This window comes from Barbatula barbatula (genome assembly GCF_947034865.1).
Source record: "Barbatula barbatula genome assembly, chromosome: 7".
NCBI lineage: Eukaryota > Metazoa > Chordata > Actinopteri > Cypriniformes > Nemacheilidae > Barbatula > Barbatula barbatula.
This window is the reverse complement of record NC_136770.1, coordinates 1,861,827-1,879,644: the sequence shown is the minus strand read 5'-3', so window position 1 is coordinate 1,879,644 and position 17,818 is coordinate 1,861,827. Positions and strand designations below refer to the sequence as shown.

The 17,818-nt window shown below is 39.5% G+C and overlaps 1 protein-coding gene across 1 annotated transcript; it reads right to left on the bottom strand.

Moving 5' to 3' along the window:
• Positions 1-1,842: 1,842 nt before the first annotated feature.
• hs6st3a (heparan sulfate 6-O-sulfotransferase 3a) lies at positions 1,843-16,228 on the bottom strand (the record flags this gene model as incomplete). Its single annotated transcript, XM_079459536.1, has 2 exons — positions 1,843-2,581; positions 15,708-16,228. The coding sequence occupies 2 exons, from the start codon at positions 16,226-16,228 to the stop codon at positions 1,843-1,845; spliced, it is 1,260 nt and encodes a 419-aa protein (XP_079315662.1).
• Positions 16,229-17,818: the final 1,590 nt, after the last annotated feature.

Genomic DNA, 17,818 nt, shown 5'->3' with positions numbered 1-17,818 from the left:
TAACTCGCATCATCTTCAGTCAAATATTTTTTTAATATAAGATCCACAGTTTCCTGTTATAATGTAATATACTGTCTAATTTATCTGGTCTGTGTGTCTTGGTCAATTCCCACAAGAAGAAACAGGAAAACGGGTACTGATGAAGACATTCTACTGCTTTTGACAGCCATATTGTAACAAAAATGAAGCTTTTGGTTAAAAAATGAACTCAATTTCAATTCATTTATTTAAAACGTGATATATAGCCATTTAAGAATTTCCAATGCAGTTTCTTCGATGGTGCGGGGTGGATTTGGATTTATAGACTTAAGGAGAGGATGAAGACGGTTTGGTTGTGGGGTTTAAGTGTTAATTTGGAGCTATTGCTCTGTGATCTGTGCACATGTTCCAGCAATATATGACAAAGCGATTCGATGCGTTTTTTTAAGAGAAATATCGATACTGACAGCGCTATTAACGTTGATGTCTAGCTTCCGTCATCTCTGGTATACATTTGTGTCATGATTCTGCCAGCTCTTGTCTTGATTTTCTGGTCTAGGGGCAGAATCATGACAGACCCACGTGTTTTATGTGGAGAGGAACATATTATGGTCAATCAGGACATAATATGCGTTCTCTCCTGTCTCGTCATTTGGCCCCGCCCCTCTCGTTTCTAGTATAGCTCTCCTCCTGTGTCGCATTACCCACACCTGCCCATCGTTTTCCCCTTTGTTAGTCTCCCTATATAATACCCTCTTGTCTATTGTCTTGTGCTCGTTGGTTGTACATGATCCCTTGCTTGTACGTATTCATGTATCCTGTCCTGTGGAGTGTTCATGGTTCCTAATAATTCTATTGAGTGTTTGCTAGTCTTGTTTAGTTTTTCAGTTGGTTTCTTGTTTAATAGTGTTTTCCCCATCGAGGGTGTTTGTTTTGTTCCTGTTTGATTATTAAAGTCTATTTGTTAACCCCTTCATCCCTGCTGCCTGCGCTTGGGTTCTTCCACTACCACGTTCGTGACAATTTGAACCAGAGGCTTGTTCTTCCGGCCGAGGATGCAGGCGTGTCATAAATTCCAGTGGCGAATGCTGCATTTTTCGTTTTCAGCCAATAGGATAGTGTCTACTCTGGCGGGAGATTTCGTCAACCTCATTTGCCGGAAGAACAAGCCTCTGGTTCACGCGCATTCGAGCAATGATGGAAGCTAGACATCTAAAGTTTCATATTTCTCTTAAACAAACGCATCGAATCGCTTCAGAAGTCCTTTGTCAAGACCACAGAATCGTGTTGAGCAGTTCTTTGATCAATGGATGCACAAAACTTCTACACCCGTTCACTCCCATTCATCCTCTGACTGGATTATCCTTCCAGAAGAAAACCATATTCAGTTATGATACCTTGAGGGTGAGTAAAACAGGGCGAAATTTTGATTTGGTAGTGAAATATCCCTTTAAGGGACACTGGGCCTTAAATGATAGTAAAATAAAAGATTTCACTGATGTATCATTATTGCCCTTTATTCCGCTTTTCATTTTTCATCAAAAAAAAGCTAAAAGTTTACCTAAGTGACATTTTTAAGACTGACAGGCACCGTTTTAGTTTAACTTCAGTAACATTGACCGATTTATGAAATAAAATACACCTCGGAGAAATGTACCATTGTAACATACTAAATCATAAATAATATATACTCATTTTATAAAGTGCAGAACGGACACCAACAGACTTTGTTTTGAAGTAAGCACCTACAAATCCGTTTTTAACCAAGTCCGGCCGAATATAATCTTACTTTTAGCATTTACTTGAACCCTCAGGACCTGACTGACACAGTTCGAAAACTGAATGAAGGTGTATGGAAAGACCTCACCATCTCACCACCTGACTACTGTAGTCTTCAGTCACACCTGTTACGTCCTCTGCCTCTCTCATTATTCCTATTTCCTCTTCCGCATCTTCTCTTTCCTCACCCTCCTGTTGTCTAGCCTTCATTTTCCTGCGTTGCTCTCGTCTCCTATCTCTCACCTCCTGCCTCTCCATCTGATGGCAGTACTGTACGCGTCGCAAGAAAAGCTCCCGCGCGTACTCGTACAGCTGCACGTCCAACGCGTTCAGCTCCTCAATGCGCCTCCGGGTGGATGTGCCCACCGTGACCCCGGCCGCACGGGTGCCGTTGATCTGAGTAAAGGCAGAGATGAAGTGCAAACCAAACGTCCTCTCGAACAGAAACTGCGTCTTCCTCTGGAATTCAGTTAGACCGAAGAAAGCCATGCGACGCAGGTTGCGCTTGGCACTGCTGAGGAGCAGGTCGGCCCGTCGCTCTTCACTCATGGAAGACAGATTGTAGCAGCCCACCAGGCTGAGATCGGCCAGCATGCGAGTCTGACGGTTGTTGGCGAGGTTTGACGGGCAGGCCATGAACTCCTGCAGAGACACGCCGGTCCAGTCTTCGCTGCTGTAGCAGGCCGGGAGCTCATCCGGAGTGGGGGGACGGCCGTCGCACATGTGCAGAGCCGTCTTCCATGTGGCGCCACGCTGCACGTGCTTCCACTCGCTCAGGTAGCGTGACACAGGGTCCCGCAGGAGCGTGATGTAGTAGAAGTTCCTGAGCAGAGAAAACAGAGGATAAGTGACTGGACTTCAGGAAATAATCTACTTCTGATTTAAAAAGGAACACCAGTGATCCAATATCTCTTCTTTTCTGGAAACACTATGGCACCTGTACCAGTGTTGGGCAAGTTACTCTGAAAAAGTAATGAATTACTAGTTACTAATAGTGTAATTTGATCACTGTACAAATGAGTATTTCATTACTTATAACTCATTACTTTCTAGATCCAATATCAAGCTTGATTAGTTAAGTGATTCAAGGAAAGACATGAAACAGCTCTTTAAATTTATTCAAATAAATAACATAAAACTACATAAAATAGCACAGATTTCTTTGAATTGTGATGTAAATTCCACTATTGCACACACATATATTTCAAAGAGTATTTAGTTTAACTACATCAGAAGTAACTGTAAAGACATTTTGAAGTAATCCCTTACTTTACTAAAGTAATTAAATTACAGTAACCAATGACTTAGACACCCAACACTGTCCTGTACAATATATCAAAATTATAGAAATATTGCAGATGTGCATGTTGTCATATGCATAATGTGATGGTTTGCAATAACGAAATGTTTTTAATACTTTAGATAAGACAAGAAAATGCCATGTGAATGATAGTCCCTGTGTACGTGCATGCAAAATATTATTAACATCTAAGAAATAAAGAGATACCTAAAATATTAAATAATATTCAAATTGATTTAACAAACTTCAATTGTCATGTCACATAAAATATTTATCACATTATTTAGCGATTTCTCACATGCCGCAGTATTCATTAATATTGTGCAGTCCTACAATACTTTTCGGTTTGGCTGGAAACATTTATCTGGATTTAGGAGACCGGTTGCAACGATTGGACGAACATTCCATGGTCCTGGCCCTTACCCATAAGATAGATATGTATATAAATATAAATATATTTAACCACTTTAGTAGGCGATTGCTTTCAACCAGACTAAAAAATGTTTCTGCAAAGTATGTAAAATCTGTAAATTTGCTCACAAGGGAATCAGACAACAACTTCTAACCCCAGTATATTCACAGACACATACAGTAGCCTAATGAAAACATCCACAAGAGATCATCAAGAAACATCTTTCGTGAAACTTAGTATGGTGTTTGGTATTTATCACAAAAAGAGAAAAACATCCCTGGTAAAACATCCAATTTCCTTGCACGGCTAATACAATCGCTTCTTGCTCAGAATAGCGAGCACATGCTGGCTGTGAGACGCGGCTTGTTCATTGTCACAGAGTTCCTCATAATTTCTCTCATTTCCTCTGGCTGGGATCGTCACCGTCCACACGAGGTGCACATTATATCCAATCATCTCAATGAGAGAAGCCCCACTGACTGTATCTCTGACAGCTGGACGTATTCTCAATTTGACTGAACTCTCAAAATTACATCCTAAACAATTATATTTCCACATTTCAGAATTGCAATGAATTTCACACTGAGGACGCAGGGGATTGTGGGTAAACGTGTTGGAAGGTGATGTCACGACTGCAAATGTAACGATTTGCCACGTCGTGGTTAAATTACGGCTCTGAATGTCATACCTGGTGAGCATTATAATGCAGTGAAATCGATAATGCTTTACTACGGTAATCCATCTAGTCTCCGACAGTGACCTATTGGAGAAGCGCTGTCAAATGCTAACCTGTTCAATAAAGTCAAGCCGAGCAGGATATGATATGATAATGAAGGTCAAGTCCACGATCACAGGCTCAACCGAGGTCCAGATGTCCAGAGATCCAGCGCTGGGCATTTGCACAGCATTCTAACAACTGTTAGCAATTGTATGTAACAGAAACCTTATTCTCGAAGTGAAGGATCTTGGAAATACATGATTTGATTTCAGAGGAAGACCGATTTCCAGTAAACGAACACTAATTTGCCTAATTATGGGAACCCATCAGCATAACGATCTTTTTAGTAATAAATACCAAGGTGTTTCTCAGATTTGTGTTCAAATTTGTGTTTGTGTTCATAATGTGCTGGCTTCAAAACCATTCCACCATAACTGCTCGGGAAAAGTTGCAGTTCATTTAACACATAATGGCTTTTTGTGACAACATGCCCCAATAACAGGACACGCTCTCACTATATGGGGTAAAGTCTGTCAAATAACATGTTGTAGGCTTTTCAGATATCAGTTTTAATGAGAAAACAGCTTGCATCAATAGTGACACAAAATGGATATTTAACATTTGCGAGTTGAACGCCACATGCGCAACGAGAGCACCACGACATATATACGTGCATGTCGGAGACTCACAGGAGAAGAATACATTGATTAAAGTCGTTATTTCACTTTCTTTTGCGCACAAAGTATTCTCGTCGCTTCATAAAAATGAAATTGATGATCAGATTGACCATTTTAACAACGTCTTTTATACTTTTCCGTGACAGAGAGAATTTCGCATGATGTCTATAAGGAGGCCTGGAAACCTCTTGGCTGTCATTAAAATATCTTTATTTGTGTTCCGAAGACGCGAATAAAGGTCTTAAAACGCATAAAACGCGGGTGAGTAAAAAATCTAATGTTTGGGTGAACTATCCCTTTAATAAATACAATGAATTTAATCAAAGAAAATAAGCATGTGTTCCCTTTCAAAAAGTATTCATAAATATGAATTTGGCCGAGGTGATTCCATTGAAAACTCGATGATGACAGCTGACCTGACAATACAATGACTCATATTTCATCCAAAGAATGTATATTTTCCATTAATATAGAGAGATCTAGAGGTCGCCGTTGATCGACAGTATGTAATTAAGAGTGATGAGAAAGTGACAGGCCGAGTAAATTTACAGAGTCCATTAGTTTGTCAGGATGTGAGTTAGGGCTTTAAAGCAGTCGGATGTTGATTGGGTTAGTGAGAAAAAGGTCTTCATGTGTGCGGAGGCTGGCAGAACATCTCGCACATTAGAGCACTTACGAAAAACACCAGAGGAGTAAGAGATAACGTTCATCTCTGCTTTCTGCACGGCTAGATTCAATTACGTGAGTGTGCAGCACGCTGGAATGCGGCTTACATTTTTTTACAAGACTTTCTGCAAACCGAGATCCCATTCGATTTAACCACATATTAAACCCACGAGAGTTTCTTTGACTTTTTAATACTAAATTTCTGACCTTGGATTAAATTGAATAGATTCTGGCTCAGATTCAATGACATATTCCTTGAAGATTAAATGAATAGTTCACCCAAAAATGACGCATTACTTATTTACCCACATGTCGTATTAAACCTGTACGACTTTCTTCTGCACAACACAAAATCAGATATTTTAAAGAATGTTGATAACCGAACAACATTGAACCTCATTGACTTCTATTGTATGAATGAACGCAAAACCACAGAGACATTGCGCAAAATATCTTCTTTCGTGTTTCACAGGAGAAAGAGTCGCATTCAAGTTTTAAACAACATGAGGCGAATAAATAATGACTTGGGGTGATCTGCCCCATAAATTAAGTACAGTACTTGTACAGTATTGTTTCGAACACAACAAATAAACTAAGCAAAACAGGTATTTGTCATTCGCTATATTTTGTAAAAGACTAAAACAACCAAGCAAAACAGACATTTTTAAAGAACCATTTATATTATAACTGAAATTCACATCTTAAAGGAGTAGTTCACTTTAATATAAAAATGTAATTCACATATCATACAAGCCATCCGTGTGTTTAATTCTTCTGCGGAAACAGATTGAGGCTTGGAAGGAAATCTTCTCGGGGTCGTCCATATAATGGACTTCAACGGGGGGCTGTTGGTTAAGATCCAAATCTAGTAGGTTTATGAGAGATTAAATTTGGTTTGCAGCCTGGAATTTATTGAGAAGCAATTTATTGTGTCATGAAATTCGCACCGATCTGCATTAGCAAAAGCAAGAGGCTGATATTTTGCCAGTGTTTGAGCATACTCGTTTATCCTTACGACTCATATAGTCATACAAATCACATCAGCTGAAGATTTGAAACGATCATAAAAATGTATTTTTAGAACATGAAACCCACACCATTCCCAACAAAAAGAGTCAAACGCTTAATAGGCTACAGATATGCAAACTGAAACCTTTTGATAAATATTTGATACTGTTCTAATCTTCACCGTCACCCGCTGATGTCATTGCATGCGGACAGCTGTCGTTCTGCAGATAAATGAATCCAGAGAACAGTGTTACCTAACTCAAAGCACAAAGCGTCTGTGATATCTCCGGCATGTGATATCTTTGTGTCAGCCTGATTCATATGACACATGATGAAACGGAAGAAGCACATGAATGTCTAAGCTTCCATGCGAATTGTTTCTGATGGGACATGATGGCTCACAAAAATATCCCTCTTAGTTCTTTGGTGTTTCGCATAGAATAAATATATGACCTCACAATCCTTCCAAAAGTAAAACGGCAAGATTGCCGAACAACAGGATTACAAAAAAATCATCTATTTATTTTAAGGATCTTGGACCAGAACAACAACGTAAAGTTCATAAGACACGTCAAGACATTTCCTTTGGAGAAACAATTTACGGCCGGTTGACCTAATCAGCATTTCACCTCAGTCAGACGCACGCAGCGGGTTTATCGATCACGGCGAGCGTCGACTGAACTTGATGCTTCTTCTCCTCCTCAGATCAGGAGGTGAGCATCAAAGCGGAAATGAAACCTGTGGAATCTATACGTGCCAAAACAATTTTCTTTCATTGACATTGAAGACAGATGCATAATTAAAGACACACGCCGACGTTAGCATCATTTCTACATCCTCTTCACTCCCAGCATCCCTGAGAAATTCTGTCTATTTGCTACACGTATAAGAGTTCCTTTAAGTACAGCTTTCCGAAACATCTGCTTCATGCTCGGATGGGTTAACATTAACTGATGATAGGGATGTGACGTTGGCCGTGACAACCGCACCAAAGCGGTGGTAAAGTGCCATGACGGTGGTGAACTGCCAGTGGCGGTAGTGCACGTCACTAGCTGCGTTTACATGGACACATCGGATTGAATTTAATCAGATTGTGCAAACTGAATGTAGTGTTTACATGAGAGGTAAGTAATAAGTGATCTGATTGATGTGCGTGTTTACATGACAAGCTTCAAATCCGATGCAGTGTTTTAAAGCACATGTTGTGTATGTTTTACTTTTCAAACGGCACAAAGGTTTTTTTAAGTTTATAACGGCAGAGTAATGTACCATGGTAAAACCATGACAAAACTACCAAGACCCACCAGAGCGTCTGCAGGCAAACAATAACAATAATATGCGGTTTCTTATATAAGCATTAATGGTAAACACAGACGGGTCGTGGTGGACGCCGGTATCATTATAAAAGTCACCTACTCAAACAATGTTTTAAGCACAGAAGTTTTTATTTGCTGTCACAGACACCAGCATAATAACGTACGATTCATAAACGCAAAATAATGTCTACAAATCAATAAAGCAAGGTCTGTAAAGCGACTTACCATGGTAAAAAAAGGTCATCCTTCCAAAGCACATGTAAGTAAACGATAAATAAAATAAATGTTCGGCGGCCTACTACGAATACAATGACATTTTATGATTAGATATTTTTGCCTCGTATTAGTGTTTAAAAAAGGAACTGAGAAATTGTGGGTAAAAACTCTCTCGTGGGAAACAGTTAAGAAATTCTAAATGCATAGAAACATTAATATGTTCATTTAGAGATGGACATTTGTACCGCTTTGTCAGATTTATGGTTTTTGGTTTCTTTAGCAACAGCTGCTCCTTTCCGTGCGTCACACACCATTACATCTACATTTGGTTACTGACACTCTTCCAAATATCTTCCTTTGTGTTCAGCAGAACAAAGGCATTTATACAGATGTGGAACAACCTGAGGGTGAGTAAATGACGACTTCATTTAGGGTGAACGGTCCCTTTAAAGCTTCAATCCCTATCCATTCAATGACCAGTGAGAAAAGAAGGTGTGTAAATAATGATAAAACTGGAGCATTTAAGGTTTTGCTGCGAGTGGTTCTGCGTGACAGCCTCACTAATCGTTCTAACTGTGCCGTTTTCTGCATTTTCCCTACCGCAGCATATTCGGAGTGCGCACATTACTTTCAATTGTGTTTTCAATTAGGGAAAGCAGATGGCAGGTTTTGCGGCCTTCGGGCATGCTGTGGATCTACTCATATCATCAATTGCAGAGGCTGTTGCAGGAACAGCTTGCCATTTCCATACAGACAGCAAAGCACGAACGCCCCAACAGGCCTTTTCTGTCTGGATGTGCTGACTCATCGGCCTCTCGCCGCCGTTCACACCGCTGTCCAGGGCTCTCACACCAACGAGATCGAGTGTGAATGAAGAAAAATATAAAAGCCATCGAGAACACATCCAAAAACAACTCGCCTAACTCTATGCAGAATCAGTAAGAAAAATGTTATGACATCTAGTGGCGACATTTTACCACGGGAGCAAATTCATACTGGTAATTCTTAGATATTTTCTTCTACCAGTCAAATAAACAGATAGTCAAACAAGTATGTTTGTGCCGACATTTACTACAAATACAAGTAAATATCTATAGTGTAATATAGTCAAAGTTTACTGCTTTGCTGGTTTTGAGGTCTGCCACTATCCATTCTCATCCCATCAACCTGAGAATAAGAAAGCTTGCCTTGATTTCTATTATGCATCAAGTTCACTTTCAACTACACAGTTTCCTTTTTAACAGTGTAGGAGACAAGAAATCAACAAAACAATTGTGTGCCAGCATGAGGCCAATTTGGCAACAGCAACTCCACAATTACATACATGATTGCAAACAGCACAACACAGTTTTCAATCATAAATTAAACATTGCATTACAATTTACATGATAGATTTGGATATTTGAGTGAATAATGCATTTCACATTATTGAGGTAAACAGATGAGAAAAAGATATTTAAATTGTAATGCTTTGTAACTATAATACAAATATTTAGGAGCTGAGAGATTACACGCACAAACACATTTCATTCTACTCCTCAATGTAAAATAAAGTTAAACTATATTGAAAACATTTTAAAACGACTTTTTTCATCCCAGCAAGACGGCAAGATGAAATGTCAAGTTTGTTTTAGAATAAAATACGCTACATCCCACGATAGGGGTTGCTTTCTATATTGCAAAAGAACCCGCTTCAATCCATGAGTAAACTGTCCGAATAACTCTGATTCCTCAGCTTCGGACCAATGAGGATTCGGTGAAAAGATCCGATTAATAAAAGTGACTCATTCATTAGAGATCACTAAGAGGAAAAAAGAAAATACAGACACACTACATGATCTCCAAAATATTGTTATATATTGGTAAAGCACCCAAACATTCCCTGGACTGTTCGGAGATAAGATTCAAAGCTTCGAGAGTTCGAGACTTGATTTTGACATCGGTCACTTAATTTCTACGTTAACATAACAAGCTTCGAATCAAGGCTTCATCTGGCACGCTCACAAACTCCGAAGCGTAGGTTCAAATGTCACATTACTAACAGTAACAAACATTATTGCACCAACCTAGAAAAAAACAAGACAATGAATGGTTCTCAGTTTTTTTTCACTTCCTCTATCAACTACTCAAAACTGCTCCACCCAACCACAATTCAGCATGTTAAGTGATTCAGTGTCAGATCCACTATTACATAATAAATAAATAAATGTTACCTTATTTTCTGTTCATGCAGTTGCATTTCCCCGCTTAAAATAATAATATCCCTATAACCCATTGTTGTCTCGCTTCTTTACGATGCATACATGCATTTTATATTTTGTTTCATGATGTTTGGTGAGCTATTTGTGTTGAAAATGAGTAATACCCCCTAAAGAAGCCATAGCTTGCGGTATAATGTTTTTGCTACAAATAGAGTCTCCAACTATGTGTCAAACACGATCTGATAAGGAAAGCACATGCTAAAGTAATTGAAAAAGAAAAGATAACGGAAGTTTACTCATTTAAGTCAATTTGGCATCAAAAGGCTTTGGAAGACAAGAGCTTTGCTTTGATCTCTTATCATTACGTTTGAGCCTCCAACAAGGCTTTCTGCTGTGAACCCCCGCTGTAAGTCCATGTGAGAAAAAAAACGCCGTCTATTCATCGCTTTACCAAAGCTCAGAGTAATGTGGGTTCAACCAATGGAAATTTTGCATCAATGATTCAGTCAATTTGGTGGAGCATCTTTAATCTGCATCAAGAGTTAGATATGAGCACAGAAGTTGTATTGAAAAATAATGCTTTTATAGTGTTTTCGTGCCTTTTTTTTGGATGTTGGCAATGGCATCTTTCGGTCCCTTTTGTGCGTTGTGTTCTTGGCGATCACAGAAACATGGATGAATGCACTTGACTGATCTGCATCCACTACATATAATAGCGGCAAGCAATAAAACGTATTCTCGTGCTGTCCTCTCTCTCTCTCCCAGTCACCCGTCCACCCACACGCACACAAAACTGTGTCTTTCTGTCTCGCTGATAAAGAGGTCTGCAAATGAAGTGATTTCTCATGGCAGATGCCAACTGGTTGGCACTGGATTTTGGACTGACGCTCAACTATAAAAGCCCCACAAAGATGCTGACAGCTTCACTGCTGCCCGATTTGATCAGTGATACTATTAGAAAAACAAGACGCAGCCAAACCCTCAGTAAAGGCCAGCTTCAAAGATTCATGCTCCGTTTGGCAGTGACTGGCTCAGCTGCTGTCAGAGCTATAGACATCAGGTGATGCTCATATGCAGGCAATGAGATGAGCATTTACATTGTGTGCGTTACATTGTATGATGACATTTGATGAAAGGTTTTAGAAAATGGTTTCAAATGAATAAGGATTTGCTCTGTGTTGTTTCACATTGGGAAAATGAAATATTCGGATCATAGTCCTATACAGTATACACACACACTGTTTAAAAGGCTAAAAGCTTGGGGTCCAGATTGCATCTTATTTAAAACATGTAATAATAGTAAACTATGGAATAACACAAATTGAATTATGTCCCAAAATAAGTCTTAAGGTCTCAACCTGAGATGCTTTTTAAACCGTATTGAACGAGTTCACATCTTTTCTGGCCTGTTATTGGCTCATTTTCCTTCATTAAAAGGTCTAAGTAATTTCAAAAGCATTTTTAAATGAAAATTGAGTTTTGAACAATGGAATAAATGTATTATTCATGTTAACATTTCAGACCCAAAACATTTTTTTCCCTAAAGTAAACGATATGTTATTATTATAAAAATTGTGTTTTTTTATCATTTTTCCTTTGGATCCGACAGGCTTTTTAAAGGAAAAGAGGCTACTGCTTCAAAGTAAACTTGCCAGCTGTATGTAATACCGTGTGTGTGAGAGAAAGCGCCAGAGAGCGAGACACAAAGACTAGGTAATACACACATATCAGTTTCACTGCAGCCCGTACAGTGCGGCTCATTGCTGATCCCAGACCAGAGTGCAGTCTATTCTTGGAATACGACGGAAACCCCAGGGGACGCGAGACTGGAAACGGAGTAAAAGGAGAATTGAACAAAGAGAGCGAGAGAGGCAGTGTGTGTGTGTGTGTGTGTGTGAGTAAATGCAGTGTGTTCATGCATAAATCTCCTTCCGACTTTGCATACCCAAGGACTCAGAAACTAGATAGCGTTTAAAAGCTCCAGCATCAAACCCCAAAGGCTCTTGGACCAGATTCAGCGCAGCACTACATATACTGCACTCTCTGCATATCTCGCCTCTTAAGTTGATTGGTGACCACAGCACGGCGTCTCAAACTTTATGATATATAACCTGTCCAGAAGTGTGTAAAAGTATGCCGTCGGGCCAACTTTTTCATATTGGTGCAAGTGACCATTTTTTAGGCCAGGGATGGAAGCGCTGTTAACCACCTTTCTAAATAAACCAGGGATAAAGGAAGAGTTCACCCCAAAAAGATAATTCTGTGATGATTTATTCACCCTATTGTCATTTCAAAGCTTGATGACTTTCTATCTTCTGCAGAACACAAGAGAAGATATTTTGAAGAATGTTGGTAGCAGAAAAGAGTTCCCCACTGACTTGCATTGGTGTTGTGTCCACAATAGAAGTCAATGGGGACCAATGTTTTTTGGTTTCGACGCTTTGAATTAACATAAAAACATGTTGAAAAATAAAACTGCGTGATCTGATGGCAGTGACCGTCGGAACGGGGGGGGGGGGGCATGCCTTACTCATAGTAATCCAGAAATGTTTTGCATAAATCTGGATGGTAATCTCTCGCGCAGATGATAAGATCGCTGCTCTCGTGTGCGCTTAATCTTCCTAAAGGAATGTGAAGATTACAGACGTCTCAAGAATACCTCGATGGGAGCGAACGCTGCATCTCTGATTGTCTGATCACAACGGGGGGCTTGAGTTTGATCGGATTGAGAGAAGGGGGTGGAGAGAGTGAGGGTCTAAATACAATCATATTGTAGTGTATATACGGTTATACAATCCAAATAACTGATCATACTATTTTGTAATTTTTACTATTTTATATATTATAATATTTTATTTTATAAATGAGATGAGGGAATTTTAGGCATGAGATACAGTATGTAATAAAATACATAGCTACATACTTTGGTAGTTTGATTTCATTAAAAAATTTTATATTATTTGTATAGGATGCTTATATAGGTATTGTTTTTAGTTGTCTTAATAGCTATTGGTATGAACGGCCTTAAAGGGCTATTATGATATTATGATAGAAATGACTTATTTTTTTGATTTCCTTAGAAAACCATAAGTGGTTTTGTGTCTATAATGGAAGTCAATGGGGTCTATGTTGTTTGGTTACCAACATTCTTCAAAATATAATCTTTTGTGTTCTGCAGAAGAAAGAAAGTCACACAGGTTTGGAAAGACTTAAAGGCACAGTTCACCCCAAAATAAAACAGCAGTTTTCAGTTCTGTGACATCATCAACTACTACCATAGTAGAAAAAAGCAAAGGTTATATTTTGTTGTTCTGCTGAACACAAAGTGAGATATTTTGAAGAATTTGGGAACACGAACAGTTCTGAGGCACCTTTGACTACCATTTAATATTTCCTACTATGGCAGTCAATGATGTCACAGAATTGAAAATTGCAAACATTCTTGCAAATATCTTTCTTTATGTTCATGAAAATGAATTATACAGGTATGAAATGACATGAGGGTGAGCAAATGATGACAGAATTGTCATTTTTGGGTGAACTATCACTTTAAGGTTGAATAAATGATGAAAGATTTCTCATTTTTGGGTAAATTGACCCTTTAATGCGGATCGAAGCGTTCTGTCACATCCAGCTATCTGCTATTCTTCCACTTAAACATTCTTGAAGCACAAATAAATAACACAAAGTAAACCTCAGAAATATTCCAGAAAGGGCCAGATAAATGGGAAACGCAAACAGAATGCACTTATATCGTGAGAATGCCAAGCAGATGATATGAAGGATTGTTATTCTATCGGTGCACATGGGATATGCCGTGCTCCTTCATGCATTGCTAATGTAATACCTGTAGTGCCCGGTTCACATACATACTTGACGCCTGCCCTATGCATACAAACACACAAGAGCCCATCATCTCTTACACGGAGACCCTGAAAAGACACTTTCTAAAGTCCTGATCACACACATCTCAAATGCCAACATAATAGCACACAATTATCAGGGAAGTGCACTTGGCTTCACATAGTAACCCAATAAAATGCTATCGATGTACTTTAAGTTGGGTCTCGGGGGTTATGTCTCTCGATCACATCTTTCGCCTTCACCCTCTTGAAGTGCTCGCTTGGCGAGGCGTCGTGGGCGAACGGAGGATTTAGAAGATGAGACATTCATGGTGGGGGGGGATTAATATCCTGAAACGTGGCAGCAGATGGGAGATTTTTCACTGTTGTCTGCACAATGTAACATGATCGTGTAAAGGAAACCGCTTATATTGTTGCACGCTGCAAAGTGAGAAGCCCCGGCGCATACACATGCAGCGTTCCGTTGCATCGTTCGCTGTACATCGCAGCTTTTGCGAGAGCATTTAAGTGGCAGCTTGTGCATCATACTGGCGACTGTGCCAAATAACAATTCAAACAGCGGTTTGTCTTGGTCAATTTCAGGCATTCTTCAGGGTGCTTCTTGCAAATCAACATTATGAGGATGCACAAGCCCTTTGCTGTGGATCGATTCATCTTGAGTTGTGAGGAGACCTTTCAGCGGGGGTCTGTAAGGCCGACTAGATAAGAGAGGAGGACAGAAGGAATGTTCATGTCACTAAAGCAGTTCAGGAGGGCGAATGCACCTCGCACAAATTATTATTAATATTCCACAGCCCACTTGATTTGATGGAATCTAGAAGACCTCGAGAAGAACATAAAGTTCAGCAGCCCTGCCCATCAAAGATGAATCTGTTTCCTATGAGATGAAAGTAAATTATTCTGAACAGAGCTTAGGATCATTAGGCACAATCATAATGTGCATTTGGAGAGATCTTTTATGGCCCGTCCGCATCTTTCCAGTTGAGCAACATATTTACAGCCGTCTGTCACAACACATCATCGAGACAGCTGATGTTCACATACGGCGAAATGTTGAATAGTTCCTTACAATCAATGTTGAGAAACAACAATTTAATATTGATTTAACATCAAATCAGCTTTGCGATCTGGGTAGTAACCATTTTAACTGTAATATTTGTAAGTACACTATAAAAAAGGCAACACATTTGAAACATTAATGTTATGGCACTGCTGTGTAAAAAAGGAATAGCAAGTTATAATAAATGTCATAAATAAAATCATCATAGGTTCATGGAATTCTTATAAACAACAATAAACAGACATTAATACATAAAGTAGCCTATTGAATGTACTACTGAATTTATTAGGACCCATTAACCAATATTATAAAGGTGCAGTTGGCTAAACTTTTTCGCTTTGCAGATTAATTGGGTACTCTTTCCATTACCATATTTTGACTACAAGTATCATGGATAAACTTGATAAATATGTGGTTACTGTGAGTTACACTATAAGAAATGGTTCGTTTTCATTTTTTCCACCCTAAACTATACTCAACATGCAGTTTACTTTGAGTCAAACCACACTTACCGTCGTTGCGGAGGCGCGTCTTTCTTCTGCTTTTTATTCATCACTGCCGGGACACAGCTCGTGAGCTCGGTCCAGTCCGCGTGCAGACCGCAGCTCCAGCCCGTGGAGAACCGCGAGAAGAGCCACGACTCCGCTCGGCTGGGCCGGTGGCACGTGCACTTCTTCTGTCCGGAGCGGCAGTCGCACGGGCGCTCCAGGTGGATGTTGCGCACCAGGTGTCTGCCGAACGTGGTCCCTCCGGTCTTCTGGATGTGCAGGAACACGATCACGTCTTCGCCCTTGATGTCGAATTCCACGTGGCGCTCGAGATCGTCGCGCGTGAAGTTGAATTTGGACCGCAACCCATCCGGGTTCGGAGACTCTCTCTTGACGTCCGCGGGGTATTTGGAGAACGGCAAACCCTCTCCGTTGCCAAACCGACAGGACGTGCTGCCCGCCGGGCAGATGTACTGATAGCCGATCATGACAAATAAAACGGTTAAAACGGGAACTAAAAGGAGCTTGTTGGATTTATCATCCATTGTACGAAGAATGAAGCGAGTGGTCACGCCATTGGTGATGCTCTGGTTCAGTGAGCTCTCCAGGTGTCGGATTATTATGCGCGCACAGCAAAGTGAGCTTCACACCCCTTGTGTTATCATATGTAATCGCCACATGAAGGTCTGCTGGACATTGTGTTGCAGACTGAAAAGAAACATAGCTTTAGGTGTCCACGCTGCGTTAAACTTGGAAATAATGCGAAGAATCTCACCTGAACGGAACCGGCCCAACAATCCATGTGCGCTCGGATCTCTGGTTCTTATAGTCTGTTATTCTTCCAAAAGATATGATCGACCGAAAGATTGCAATGTGAGGTTTGGCAGCAGACACGAACAACATCTAAAGATGAAATAATTATTGTGTAATAATTGATTTCTGTGAGATGATATTGAGTAAGTTCCTGTTGCAAGTTGCGTTTGTCAAGCGTGCGCTTGTTCTTGCGTGCGAGAGAGAGAGAGAGAGAGAGAGAGAGAGAGAGAGAGCTGCCCTAAAAAGCGATTGGTCCAGCCATTATTCAACTCATAACCATTGTAATGTGAGTCTAGAAATAAAAAGGATTTAGTAGAATAGCTGAAAGTGCACACATATACGGTGTTTATCTCTTTAATTTTTTTAAAAGATGATGAAATGAACTGTTTTTCAGTAAAAGCCTTTGTATTTTTATGTTTTTTAACAAATATTCTGTGATATGTATTTCACTTTTCATTGAACAAACTTTGTTGCTCTTCAGTTTTCAGTAAACATAAAACAAATGTCTTGTTGATGACTTAATGGTCTCCCAGACATGTTAAGTGCACATTGAAAGGTCCATACTGCAGCCTGAGACCTGTCCACATGGTAAGGACTTAGAGCGAAGTGACTGTCTGACTGACAATCCCAAAATGTTTTGTGTTACATGTTATTTCGTGGCTGTAAACCGATTACACCACATTAGAAGTCAGACAAAAAAGATGGCACTCTAGTGTCTAAAATGTGTACAGAACACAAGAATAATACCATCAATTTGTGACAGACAAAAAGTCTGATCAGATCAATGCTAACTTAATCTTCGGGGACCAAAGTCTTTCTTCCTGATGGTATATACAGTTGGTCAATCAGTCAGATCTTTGGTTTGCATCAAACATTCCCTAAAAGGAGTTTTCAGTTCTGCTTCACTATAATAATTACAAATTAAAAACGTACGTTGCAAGATTATAAAAAATGCAATGATTCATTTATCCACAATAAGAGAACCTGAGCGCAAAACTGAGACAATTGTTGCCAGCCTTTTATCTGACAGTGTTTCAGCACCACGGACAGCTACAAATCATCTTTTTTCCATGCTTATATATTTCAAGACCATTAATGATGATGGAATTTAATATAATATAATTTGAACAGCAAATATTAGCTTTTGTCTTAGTTCACCATCTACTATATATTTATCACACAAGCCTCATGTGCAACATAACATCAAATAGTTTCGGTTCATATTGTAATCATGTCACAATCGCAAGTAATGATTTGTAATGGGTAACTGTAGTGAATGTATTGATTAAGTCAAGATTGGTTCATTGACTTAATTTGATTCA